The sequence below is a fragment of the Cataglyphis hispanica genome, chromosome 1, assembly GCF_021464435.1.
Source record: "Cataglyphis hispanica isolate Lineage 1 chromosome 1, ULB_Chis1_1.0, whole genome shotgun sequence".
In the NCBI taxonomy this organism is placed as follows: domain Eukaryota; kingdom Metazoa; phylum Arthropoda; class Insecta; order Hymenoptera; family Formicidae; genus Cataglyphis; species Cataglyphis hispanica.
The window spans coordinates 14197257-14208075 of NC_065954.1; the positions used below are offsets into that span (position 1 = coordinate 14197257).

The following is a 10819-nucleotide window of genomic DNA, read 5'->3' on the forward strand; positions in this document are numbered from 1 at the left end:
TAAATTAAACATGTAAATTACATAAGTACAATTAAATATAATTACATCTAACAAACTCTCAAGTAAATATAGAACAAATTATATTTATAATATTAACAATAAATAATATGCTTTATATAGAAATTTAATATTTAAAATATTACAACTTTTTATATTGTATATGTATATGTATGTATTGTATGTGTTTTATGAGAATAGTTGCTTTATAATTAAATTATTAAATTATTAAAATAATAAACATTAGGTCCTAATTTTTTTAATACACAGACACATGGAAATATTATATACATAATAATGACTTGGGTAAGTTTTTTTTATAGTAGTTCTTATTGTACAGCTATCTTTAATATAGAGTAGAAGTCACATATGTACTTTACTCATTTAACTGTTATGATACAGAAATTTGTGTTAAATTTCTCAAATTGTTTATAGTTGTTGAATATCCCTAATTTTTTAAAACATAATATCAATAATCTAAAAGTCACTTCACTAAGCCGTTGAAAAATTGCATATGGAAATTTATTTTTCCCTACATATGTTCCATTCTTATAGAATTATTAACTTATTATTTATTATATTTAAGCACTTCTTTCTAATTTTAAATAATTCTTAATCCTTTCCCTACTGTGTTAATAATCTAGAACATTTTTTTTTTTTTTTTGACAATTTCTCTTTTTTCTTTTTTTTCAAATATATATGTATGTGTATGTATATGCGTTTTTGTATGCATACAAATACATATAATATACACATGCTATGTATGTATTTTCTCTATGGCAATTTCAGTAATCGAAAAATACTGATTACAAAGATTGTACCATCATGTAAAAAGGTTCATATTTTATTCAAATTCGGAATCATGAGGCACATGGCATTTTTCTACTTATTATCTTCATATCAATCATATATTTGAGAAATAAAATAGTATATTGTTATAATTATACGCAATAGTTATTGTTAAGTTGGCGTTAGCCCATTTTCTTTAGCTAAAAGAAACCAAATTATTGTATTTAACTTTAGAAATGAAGATTCATTGCATCTGAATTTTTCTAATATTTTTCATGAATTTCTTTGAAAAAGATGATACACCGATATAAATAGGTTGTCTAAAAAATAACATTTTCTTTTTAACTTAAAATTTTTATTTTTTTCGTAGAAATGTTCTTGATATAAATAGTAGTTGAACTGGTTGATAGACAATGGCTACTATCCACTTTTCAAAATAATGAAACAATCAATAAATATTATGAGAAATTGGCTCAAGAGTGAACAGGACATTAAAAGATTGGCATTGATCAATTTAGAAAAAATATAGTGTTCTTGCATGACAAGGTTTTGATCACACCGATATAAATTAAAAAATGCATAGAGTCATCTGTCTCTTATTTCAATTAGTTCTATCAAGTATTAATAAAATTAATTACAGATTAGTTATAGATAAAATGTAAAAGATTAAAATATAAAATGACATTATTTTATAGACAACCTAACAACTCTGATATTAAAACAATTGGAAAGAATTCTGTATGGATGATTATGCACAAGCAACAAACAATAAAAAGAAAACATAAACTTCATATCTAACATATGACCTGTTAATATATGAAAGCATGATCTAATTCAGTAAGGAGAGGATTATAGCATACATTTCTAAAATCACAGTAGATGTATTAAATATTTCATTCTATCAACTCTTGTAGACGAAATAACAACTTCAGATGTTATATGCTAAAGTTAAAGACTTAAACATTCATGAAAACTACTGCAGAAATGGGAAAAACACAGTATAACATGGTGATAGGCACACCAATAATTGGCAAAATGCTTTTAGTCTTCCATTTCTGACTTATAATGATTTGTTATTATCCATTACTGATTCACACTTCCATGTGAATCTTTGATCCAACATTTCAATAGTTAATATATTACAATTACATAATACACTGTATATATTATTATTATTATTATTATTATTATTATTATTATTATTATTATTATTATACTAGGCACACTCTATACTGATTTAAAAACGCTAGAACAACATTCTAGTGTAGTGAGAAATACGATAAAAGGACAACAATCAACAGATGTAAAACAAAGGCCAGAGCAAGTATTACTGGTTGAGGCCAATTTTTTTCACTTACATATAGCACAACTATATGCTATACCAAGTTCATATATGAAAATTCTCTTGGTGTTAGATTAGGTTACCATCCCATCGCGGAAGGAACGCGAGAACCTACCGTAAAATCTTTGTATTGGGAGAAGACACATATCTGAAAAGTTTGCAACATCAGAAAATTTATCAAGTTAAACAAAAATTCTTTACAAACCTTATCTTTCAGTCGTTGACAAAGTTGTAGGGCAATAGTAAGCAATACAAGAGCGTCATTTAGCCATGGCACACTGCATTCTGCCTGCTGGGTTTCATACTTGACGCTGCCATGTGCATTCTCTAACTGATAAATAGCTAAAACCAGTTTGTAACTTTGAATGTAAAAACTAATGGCCAAATTCTCTGGAAGGTTTGGATTAAGAGATTTCTGTAAACAAAGATTTTTCTTAATTTTATTTATAATTGTGCTGAACTTGTCCATCGCAAAAAAAAATACACACCATATTTCGACTCTTGATAAGATCATCAATTGTTTTCTTTCTAGGAACAATTAAACTGGTTCTGCTCCTTTGAAGACAACCCAAGATATTACCTAACACATGCATGACTTCGTCCGAGGTTTTAAAAAGGTAATGTCTGTCTACATTATCTATATGGGCAATGCCTTGCTGTAAATGATTAGCGGCATCTTGAATTTGTTGTAACTTCCATGGATGTTCATTCTGAATACTTGTCCTCATATTAATATTCTGCTGTCGTTGTACTTTAAAATTCACTTCCTGTAAACATAGATAGTTTTCCAATAATATAACAAATAGCAAATATATATCAATTATAATTTTAACATATTAGAACGCCAATCCTAGTCAAATGTCAACAATACACCTAAATTCTTTACCGCATTTGTGATACTATCGCCTGTCAAAACAGCGACACACTTGACTTGATCATGCGGGGCTGCAAAGACAAATCTATCAGTTTTGTTATGCTGATCGTTACCAAAGAGCGCCAGTGGAAATCGTTGAGCGCACTCCTAGAAATGAATATGTATAATTAATATGGATATTACAGATCGGTTTCTCTTAACAGCAATATACTATAAAGCGATTTAATTAATGAACTAGAAATACTGGTTCTCTATTGTTTATTACATACCATCAAGATATTTCGGAGCTGCGACAATGAGGAGTGCACTTCCTCATGGAGCACCCATTCGAACTCCATTTGCTGAAAGCAGAATTAGCAACATATTACACATAGATTCGAACAATACTCTTTGTGAGGCGAATCATCGAGAAAACGTCAAACGAAATAACCTCAAGCCTTGTTGTTCAACAACGAGATGGTGAAACGATAGATGATTAATTTGACGAAGTGCGTACGGACCCGACTGAACTCGAAAGCTAGGAAGACGGTGCGCAAGGCCATCTAAGTGATTAGATAAATGTTAAGTAAAGGTAAATAGCTTACGAGATTGTGCGCCTCCTCCTTCTCGCAGTCTGCCATTTTTCAACTAGCTTCTGGTTGGATAAGTCTGGTGCGTCTGATGGATCTCCACCAGTTCCACTTGTCGACAGTCGACAGAGTTGCACCACGAGTATGTAATTTCATGTATATATATATATATATATATATATATATATATATATATATATATATATAAATCTATACATATGTATGCATATGTCAGATTGTCAGCAATTGTCGACAGAAACCGAGCGGACTCTGTCCATTTAAATCGAATTATATTATATAGTGACGCTTAGACCGGTACTTAATTGACCTTCACATTTTTGCACTTCATAATTCTGTTTTATTTTGATTTTAGATCAAGTTATTATTAACAGGATCATCATGTTCGCATCGACTGCGCATCTGCGGACAAATAAATTTGAAAAGATTATGTATATATATTTTTCATCCATTCTCATTTATATTATTTATTTAGATTAATTGAAAAAAAAACTTATTAAATGCGAAACAATGTATATATTATAGCGTATTGTTAAATATTGGAACGAATGTAAACATATATAATAAATTATTTTAAATATGAAAACAAATAAAATAATTATTATTGTTTGAGAAAAAAAAATAGAAAAATGATCGATAGAAAAAAAAGTTTAGTCTACCGTTTAAATGGTACTTCAAGACAGCAAAAGATGCTTCAATCGGATCTAGTTGTTTTTATTTTGTTTTTATTATAAATTAATAGTATTTTATTAGCAATTAATAAATGTAATTATTAATTGTAGTGAAATATTTACTTCATTTTTAACAAAAGCATGGTGTAGACATTTTCTATCCTCCAATAATTATTATTTAAATAAGACTATACTAGAGGAATATTTTGTTGATTCATCAATAAAAAATAAATAAATAAGATAGCTTATCTCTTCGAATAACACTCGCAACGAAACATAAAACAGAGTATCTTGTGATGATCAATTTTATATTGTGTCTTATGTAATCATACATATATGTGAAAATCTTTATAATATACGAATGCATTTTATGAAAAGACTGCGATCGAATGCTAAAAAAATATGATTTTTCGGTTTTTGACGAACTTTCATTGTAGACCTAAATTTACGGTATTTCTTAATAGATGATATTGAAATAAAATATTTGATATTGAAGTAAAAAAATAATAAAATAAATTTTGATATTGAAATAAAATAAATATTTTTATATTTCCTAAGAGTCTATATCTACATTTAAAAAGATATGAAAAAAATCGATTCGCACATTTTTAAGAAAAAGCGATATTTTGAGATCGATTTGAATCCTTATCCTCCTTATCATTTATTACTTTTGCTTGTTTGTGAACTTGGCTGTTTGGATTGTACAAGATATATGTTCTTTTTCTCCCTTCTCTCTCCTTCTTGATAAAGAATATCATTCTTCAAGATAACTCAAGTTATTTATTAATATCAGCGGCTCGACGAGTCGGATAGTAGTAAAACTGACAATGTCACGTCTGTTGTTAGGAAACAGTCCTTGCTACGTTTCCCAATTCCAAATGGCAACGAGATGCTTGGTGACTGATGCAAGATACGGATTTTTAAAGCAATTAGGTATTACCCTCGAAAATCCTGGCCTTTATGACGGAAGATGGGGTGGCTCTGGCAAGGTACGTGAGCTTATTTCTTTTCACCGCTATTGATAATGATACATTGATTAATTCATTATGAAAAAGGCCGGAGAAACTCTATAAAAATAAAAATAAACTAAATAAAAATAAATGCAAATCGCATTGTATATAATAATAATATATACACGTCGCTCAAAATAATTTTATATACAGTTAATAAAATAGATATTTTTAAATATAGTTGATAGAATCGATATCACCAGCGACCGGCAAGGTGATTGCAAAGATCCGGGAATCGACACCGCAAGAGGCTAGTAATGCCATCACGGAAGCGCGTAAAGCATGGCCACAATGGACATCTATTCCGATGCCAGCGAGAGGAGATATTGTCCGGCAAATAGGGGATGAACTCAGAAAAAATTTGAAGCCGCTAGGCTGCTTGGTATCCTTGGAAATGGGTAACTTAAATATTGTTTTAATGAGAGCTATAACAGCCTGTATAATTAATTGATAAGTTTGGTGATATATATATATATATATATATATATATATATATATATATATATATATATATACAATAATGTAAATTTATTTGTAATTAATATATATGTATGCATGTACAGGAAAGATATTACCAGAAAGTATAGGCGAGATTCAGGAATTCATCGATATATGCGATTACGCGGTCGGATTATCGCGAATGCTACCCGGCAGCCTATTCCCCTCAGAGAGAAAGAATCACGTACTCCTAGAAAAGTGGAATTCTCTGGGTGTGATCGGCATTATCTCCGCGTTCAATTTCCCTGTAGCGGTAAATGTGTAATCTTCAGAACTCCTTGCACTAAAAATTCTTGCACTGATTTGCCCGATTTGTCTTAGGTGTACGGCTGGAATAGCGCTATCGCCATGGTCTGCGGTAACACTATCGTTTGGAAAGGAGCGCCGAGCACATCTCTGGTGTCCATCGCAACTACCAAAATAATCGCAAATGTCTTAGAGCGCAATGGTATCCCGGGTTCCGTTGCATCGCTGATCACGGGTGGATCAGATGTCGGGGAGACTCTAGTGAACGATAAACGGTTTGAATTTAGATTCATTATATATTATATATTATAGGATTGCGCGGAAATTTTAACAATCTAATATTGCTATAGGGTACCTCTTATTTCGTTTACTGGAAGTTCGAACGTAGGAAAACAAGTGGCACTCAATGTTCAACAGAGATTTGGAAGATCTCTGCTAGAGCTTGGCGGTAACAATGCGTTGATCAGTACGTATATGTCCTCGATGAAATAATCAATTCTCCGTGTGAGATGAATGTACATAACTATTTCTCTTCTGCCGACAGTTGCACAAGATGCGGATTTAGAGATGGCAGTGAGAGCGGCAGTCTTCTCATGCGTTGGAACAGCTGGACAAAGATGTACCGCAACCAGGAGATTAATATTGCACAAAAAAATAAAGAACGAATTCTTAGGTAGGCACAATTTGCAATAAATATAAATAAAAAAAATATCTTTACATAATGTAGCGTAAAATTGTTTATAAATTTTTAGGAAGATTAAAAACGGCATACAAAAGTATACTAGAAAAAGTTGGAGATCCGTTGGAGGACGGTGTGCTGTACGGACCGTTGTATAATCAACAAGCAGTCGACAAATACAAGGTATACGCATCAGTTCCAATATTTTTCAAGCAAAGTATTAAAAAGTATTGTGCAAAAATTTATTTCTTTTTTTTCTATTAATACAAGAATTCTACAGAAAACGAGATAGAATTCTTTGATTAACTCAATACTCTTACTTGCAGACAGTAATTGAAAAAGTTGTGAAAGCCGGTGGCACGATAGAATTCGGTGGAAAGCAAATAGAACGACCCGGTTTCTACGTCGAGCCGACGATCATTACAGGTCTACCGCCCGAATCGGAGATGGTGCAGCAAGAAACTTTTGCCCCGATCGTTTACATCTTGGAGGCGAATTCCCTAGAGGAGGCTATTGATCTTAACAATGGTGTGGAGCAGGGATTGAGCAGTAGTCTCTTTACTAAAAACATCGGAAATGTATTTCAGGTAAGTATATAAGTACAACTAACACGTGTAAATGTACGTGTACATTTATACATTCAAATATATAATCGATTTTCCGCAGTGGATCGGCCCTCATGGATCAGATTGTGGCATAGTTAACATCAACATAGGCACTAGCGGTGCCGAGATAGGTGGTGCATTTGGCGGCGAGAAGGCTACGGGCGGTGGTCGCGAGAGCGGAAGTGACGCATGGAAGCAATACATGCGACGCGCGACGGTCACGATCAATCACGGAAACGAACTTCCTCTGGCTCAGGGCATCAAGTTTGAATAAATTGAATGAGCGTTGATCTCAGAAGAAAAGATCAGCGTTTCAATTCAAATCGTATAAAATCTACCTGTATGTCGACGGAAGCTTTTTTGTGAAATTTGTAAGCCCTTGGTAGATCGTATCTAAGTTCAGCTATCACTTTTCCTTCTGCGCCGAGATGTGCCGCCTTCGAGAGAATATAATCTCGCGTGCTGCTCTTGTGTAATGAGTAAATCGCATTGGACGAAAGTTTCATTGCTATTTCGAGAAATTTCATATCGATACCGGCATTTTTTTTAGTGCCAAAAGGTGGATTCATTATAACAGTATCAAAGAACTTCTCATATTTTCCTATAACAGACATTGTGTCATATATATATATTTGTATTTTTAAAGAAAGCTAATAAAAAACTTATACGCATACCTGGTAAATATTGCAAAATATCGCATTGAATAACTTCAATAAAAAGTTCTATGTCGGTGCAATTCCCATATTGTATATCAATTGCATCTGAATCTATCTCGAATCCAACTACGTATTCAGCACCAAGCATTTTGGCACCCAGTGACAATATACCACATCCAGAGCCTAAATCTGCCACGCTTTTACCTTCTATATCGTTGAACTGCGATTGTGCAGTGTACAACATATGTGAGGCAATGTGTGCACTAGTGGCATATTGCTCAAGCAAGATTTTTGGCTTTTCAAACACATCCATTTGTTGAAGATACTCTTCTAATTGACGAAGCCGAAGATTAGCCATTATCTTCTCAAAGACTGTCAATCACAATTTCTTTTCACAAAATTTTATCCAAGAAATACTTATAAAAACAATTCTCTTTCAATAATTATCTTTCATTAATATTATTTACATGCAGTCTTTAGTAATATTTAGTTATTTATATATACACTTGTCCATCTTTGCAAATAATAATTCATTTACTATCAAATCTGGGAAGAACTGGTAATATCAGATTTCCAAAAGAAGAGTCCTGCGTCACAAAGTAACCAAATGAGGCTGCATGTGCATTGTGCAAAGCTGCTCTTTGAGATGCATTCATCGCTACACCATCATTAGATTGTATCGCAGGCTATTAATAAAGATATATGTCATCAAGTATATAAGACAACAAAAATTATCGCCAATTAAATAGGTAATATCGACAGAATATACTTACTACATTTGACGCAGAACCGGTTGACGAAACGCCCAATGATGAATTTAAAGTGGGTGCAACTCCTTGCTTTAATAGCATCTGCTTTTTCAACTGTAGCTCTTCTAAGATCTTCCTATTTTGCAATTCTATAACAACAATCAAAGCATATAGTCTATATAGATTAGTATAATCTGATATACTAACAATTTAATAAAAAAAAAAGAAAGATTTGCGTACATTCATATCAAGATTACCTCTAGAGTTCGATTGTGAAAAAGCCATGAAATTTACATAAATAATTCAACACTTGCTAAATAACAAATCAACGATGTGATGATTGTATATTATGAGGATTATTCTAGGTTATTTACCAAATATTAACCTTTTCGAAGAACTTTTCGAGATAATAGCAGAAAGATCGGACGCATTCAGTGGACTGAACAGTAGTGATGTAGCGAACAGTTGAGCCACAATATATACAGTAGCGCAACTCCTTGTCGGCGCCTTTGATGTTATGTTGTCAAAATGGAATGCGCATGCGCGAAATAAGTAAGTTGGCTAGTAACGCCATCTAAACTTCTTTCTCATTTACTCTTTTCATTCTCTCTCACACCATTCAATAAACAATAAAACAAGATTGCATGATAAAAAATTATTTTGTTACATTATGATCACATATAGCAATAACAAAGATATATGTTGAAAAATTAAAAAAAAGATGAAAGATTTTAAGTGTGTTCTTTTTATACCATGACAGTATTATTATTAAATTTTAATCATAAATGTGTCAAATTTTCTATTTGATTTTTTATAATATTAATTGTATTAGAATTACAAGAACATATTTTAATTATAATAAGAACATATATGTACTAAGTAGGTACATATTATACTAAGGAGATAACAAATTCTATCACATTTGGATGACAGATTTTACATCTTTTATTCAAATCGTGATATAATTTTCAAGATACATTCTAGAAAGAAAATAGTTTTCAGATTGCAGATAGATAAGATGTAAATTGAAAGCTGCTTCTTTTTTTAAGTCCAAAAGATTTGCATTCTGTTTAACTAAATCTCCTGGATCTTCTTCCAGAATCAACTTATAGTAAATGTGTAATAGTAAAAGTGAATCACAGATGGAAATAAACTAATTTGATGAAATGCCCGTGCCATGTTGTAATAGGTTTCCTGTTTACCATCTTTGCCACATAGTTGCATATACTTTTTGAAAAAGGCTAATGCTAAATAAAAAAAGAAAATTTAAAAAAAAATATATATATTATAATATATATTATGTTATATTATATAATATATTAGAAACACTTGCCTAATAATTTCCATACATATTTTGGTTGCTAAGTCTACTTCGCCTTTGGCAAATCTTAAATTTGCTTCACCCATAAATCCTTGTAAAACTGGTGGCAGAATACGTCTTTTCTTTCTCTAACGCACATTTGCTTTGCTTGTTTTTTGTTCTGTCTTTTGTACAACACGATCCATTTCAATATTCTTTCTGAAAATAGAATGAAATATAATTTCGGAATTGCAATATTTCTTTCAAGTCACCTAACCTAAAGTTATAATTTTCTACGATTTCCTACATCTATATCCCATTCTTGATGATTATTCACTAAATGTTAATTCTCCATTTAAAAACTGTTTTGTCAATCTTCCTTAGCTGCAATTAGTAACATATCTTGATCTTCTGTATCCATAATAAATGATGCGATCGCAGAGATCCGTGCATCTGCTCTCTGTGCAAATAAATTAAAGAGAAATAAATAATTTGAAAAATGGCGCAGTTGGGCAGCGCTAAATACTTTTGCGCATGCGCACAATTTCTTTACATTCCGCAAAATGCATAAAGCGATTATTAATTTTTTTTTTAATAAATATTAATATTTTTTAATAAATATAAATAGATAATTAATTTTTGAAGATGGAGTAAATTTAAATAAAAAAGGAGAATTTTTCCTATACCTTGAGAACCTACAAATTCTAATAATTTTCGCTTATATTGATGTTTACAATATTATTAACTTTATTATTTATTTAAAAAGTAAAATAGAGCAAATTTTGAAAAATGCATATTATGAAAGAGCAAATTAAG

General features: G+C 31.3%; 4 protein-coding genes and 1 long non-coding RNA gene across 9 annotated transcripts; 1 reads left to right on the plus strand and 4 right to left on the minus strand.

Moving 5' to 3' along the window:
* Positions 1 to 1119: 1119 nt before the first annotated feature.
* On the minus strand, positions 1120 to 3711 carry LOC126854101 (protein rogdi). Of its 2 annotated transcripts, none has more exons than XM_050600497.1 (6): positions 3587 to 3711; positions 3272 to 3343; positions 3015 to 3149; positions 2617 to 2895; positions 2334 to 2543; positions 1120 to 2276 (listed from the first exon to the last, which is right to left on the minus strand). In XM_050600497.1, the coding sequence occupies exons 1-6, from the start codon at positions 3620 to 3622 to the stop codon at positions 2208 to 2210; spliced, it is 801 nt and encodes a 266-aa protein (XP_050456454.1). In that variant the 5' UTR covers positions 3623 to 3711; the 3' UTR covers positions 1120 to 2207. The 2 variants fall into 2 exon arrangements, with proteins under 2 accessions (XP_050456454.1, XP_050456460.1); XM_050600503.1 differs by lacking the exon at positions 3587 to 3711 and adding an exon at positions 3433 to 3573.
* LOC126853902 (putative aldehyde dehydrogenase family 7 member A1 homolog) lies at positions 3546 to 7572 on the plus strand. 3 transcript variants are annotated; one of them, XM_050600048.1, is made up of 10 exons: positions 3546 to 3573; positions 5107 to 5249; positions 5452 to 5668; positions 5834 to 6021; positions 6090 to 6289; positions 6365 to 6480; positions 6559 to 6687; positions 6767 to 6876; positions 7020 to 7280; positions 7360 to 7572. In XM_050600048.1, the coding sequence occupies exons 1-10, from the start codon at positions 3561 to 3563 to the stop codon at positions 7570 to 7572; spliced, it is 1590 nt and encodes a 529-aa protein (XP_050456005.1). In that variant the 5' UTR covers positions 3546 to 3560. The 3 variants fall into 3 exon arrangements, with proteins under 3 accessions (XP_050456005.1, XP_050456013.1, XP_050455996.1); XM_050600056.1 differs by lacking the exon at positions 3546 to 3573 and adding an exon at positions 3592 to 3713; XM_050600039.1 differs by lacking the exon at positions 3546 to 3573 and having other exon boundaries at positions 5040 to 5249.
* A 31-nt stretch (positions 7573 to 7603) lies between these two features.
* Positions 7604 to 8548, minus strand: LOC126854121 (rRNA N6-adenosine-methyltransferase Mettl5). Its single transcript, XM_050600517.1, has 3 exons — positions 8422 to 8548; positions 7973 to 8342; positions 7604 to 7899 (listed from the first exon to the last, which is right to left on the minus strand). Exons 2-3 carry the CDS (start codon positions 8310 to 8312, stop codon positions 7604 to 7606), a joined length of 636 nt encoding a protein of 211 aa, XP_050456474.1. The 5' UTR covers positions 8313 to 8342; positions 8422 to 8548.
* On the minus strand, positions 8398 to 9235 carry LOC126854175 (SOSS complex subunit C homolog). Of its 2 annotated transcripts, none has more exons than XM_050600624.1 (3): positions 9089 to 9235; positions 8728 to 8852; positions 8398 to 8640 (listed from the first exon to the last, which is right to left on the minus strand). In XM_050600624.1, exons 1-3 carry the CDS (start codon positions 9132 to 9134, stop codon positions 8485 to 8487), a joined length of 327 nt encoding a protein of 108 aa, XP_050456581.1. In that variant the 5' UTR covers positions 9135 to 9235; the 3' UTR covers positions 8398 to 8484. The 2 variants fall into 2 exon arrangements, with proteins under 2 accessions (XP_050456581.1, XP_050456590.1); XM_050600633.1 differs by having other exon boundaries at positions 8961 to 9208.
* Positions 9236 to 10036: 801 nt separating this feature from the next.
* On the minus strand, positions 10037 to 10617 carry LOC126854189 (uncharacterized). The gene is made up of 2 exons (XR_007688072.1): positions 10311 to 10617; positions 10037 to 10222 (listed from the first exon to the last, which is right to left on the minus strand). It is a non-coding gene; the product is annotated as an uncharacterized LOC126854189 (long non-coding RNA).
* Between the last annotated feature and the right edge of the window lie 202 nt (positions 10618 to 10819).

Excerpts from the sequence above, each read along its gene's own strand:
- LOC126854175 (XM_050600624.1), bottom strand. The coding sequence starts at position 9,134 with ATGCGTCCGATCTTTCTGCTATTATCTCGAAAAGTTCTTCGAAAAG. Across the intron at positions 8,853-9,088 it reads TCGAAAAGTTCTTCGAAAAG|AATTGCAAAATAGGAAGATC; the intron begins GTTAATATTTGG and ends TTGTTGTTATAG. Across the intron at positions 8,641-8,727 it reads CCGGTTCTGCGTCAAATGTA|CCTGCGATACAATCTAATGA; the intron begins GTAAGTATATTC and ends CTTTATTAATAG.
- LOC126854101 (XM_050600497.1), bottom strand. The coding sequence starts at position 3,622 with ATGGCAGACTGCGAGAAGGAGGAGGCGCACAATCTC. Across the intron at positions 3,344-3,586 it reads AGGAGGAGGCGCACAATCTC|CAAATGGAGTTCGAATGGGT; the intron begins GTAAGCTATTTA and ends TTCTGCTTTCAG. Across the intron at positions 2,896-3,014 it reads GCGATAGTATCACAAATGCG|GAAGTGAATTTTAAAGTACA; the intron begins GTAAAGAATTTA and ends CTATGTTTACAG.
- LOC126853902 (XM_050600039.1), top strand. The coding sequence starts at position 5,088 with ATGTCACGTCTGTTGTTAGGAAACAGTCCTTGCTACGTTTCCCAATTC. Across the intron at positions 6,022-6,089 it reads CGTTCAATTTCCCTGTAGCG|GTGTACGGCTGGAATAGCGC; the intron begins GTAAATGTGTAA and ends GATTTGTCTTAG. Across the intron at positions 6,290-6,364 it reads ACTCTAGTGAACGATAAACG|GGTACCTCTTATTTCGTTTA; the intron begins GTTTGAATTTAG and ends ATATTGCTATAG.
- LOC126854121 (XM_050600517.1), bottom strand. The coding sequence starts at position 8,312 with ATGGCTAATCTTCGGCTTCGTCAATTAGAAGAGTATCTTCAACAAATG. Across the intron at positions 7,900-7,972 it reads TATTTTGCAATATTTACCAG|GAAAATATGAGAAGTTCTTT; the intron begins GTATGCGTATAA and ends TGTCTGTTATAG.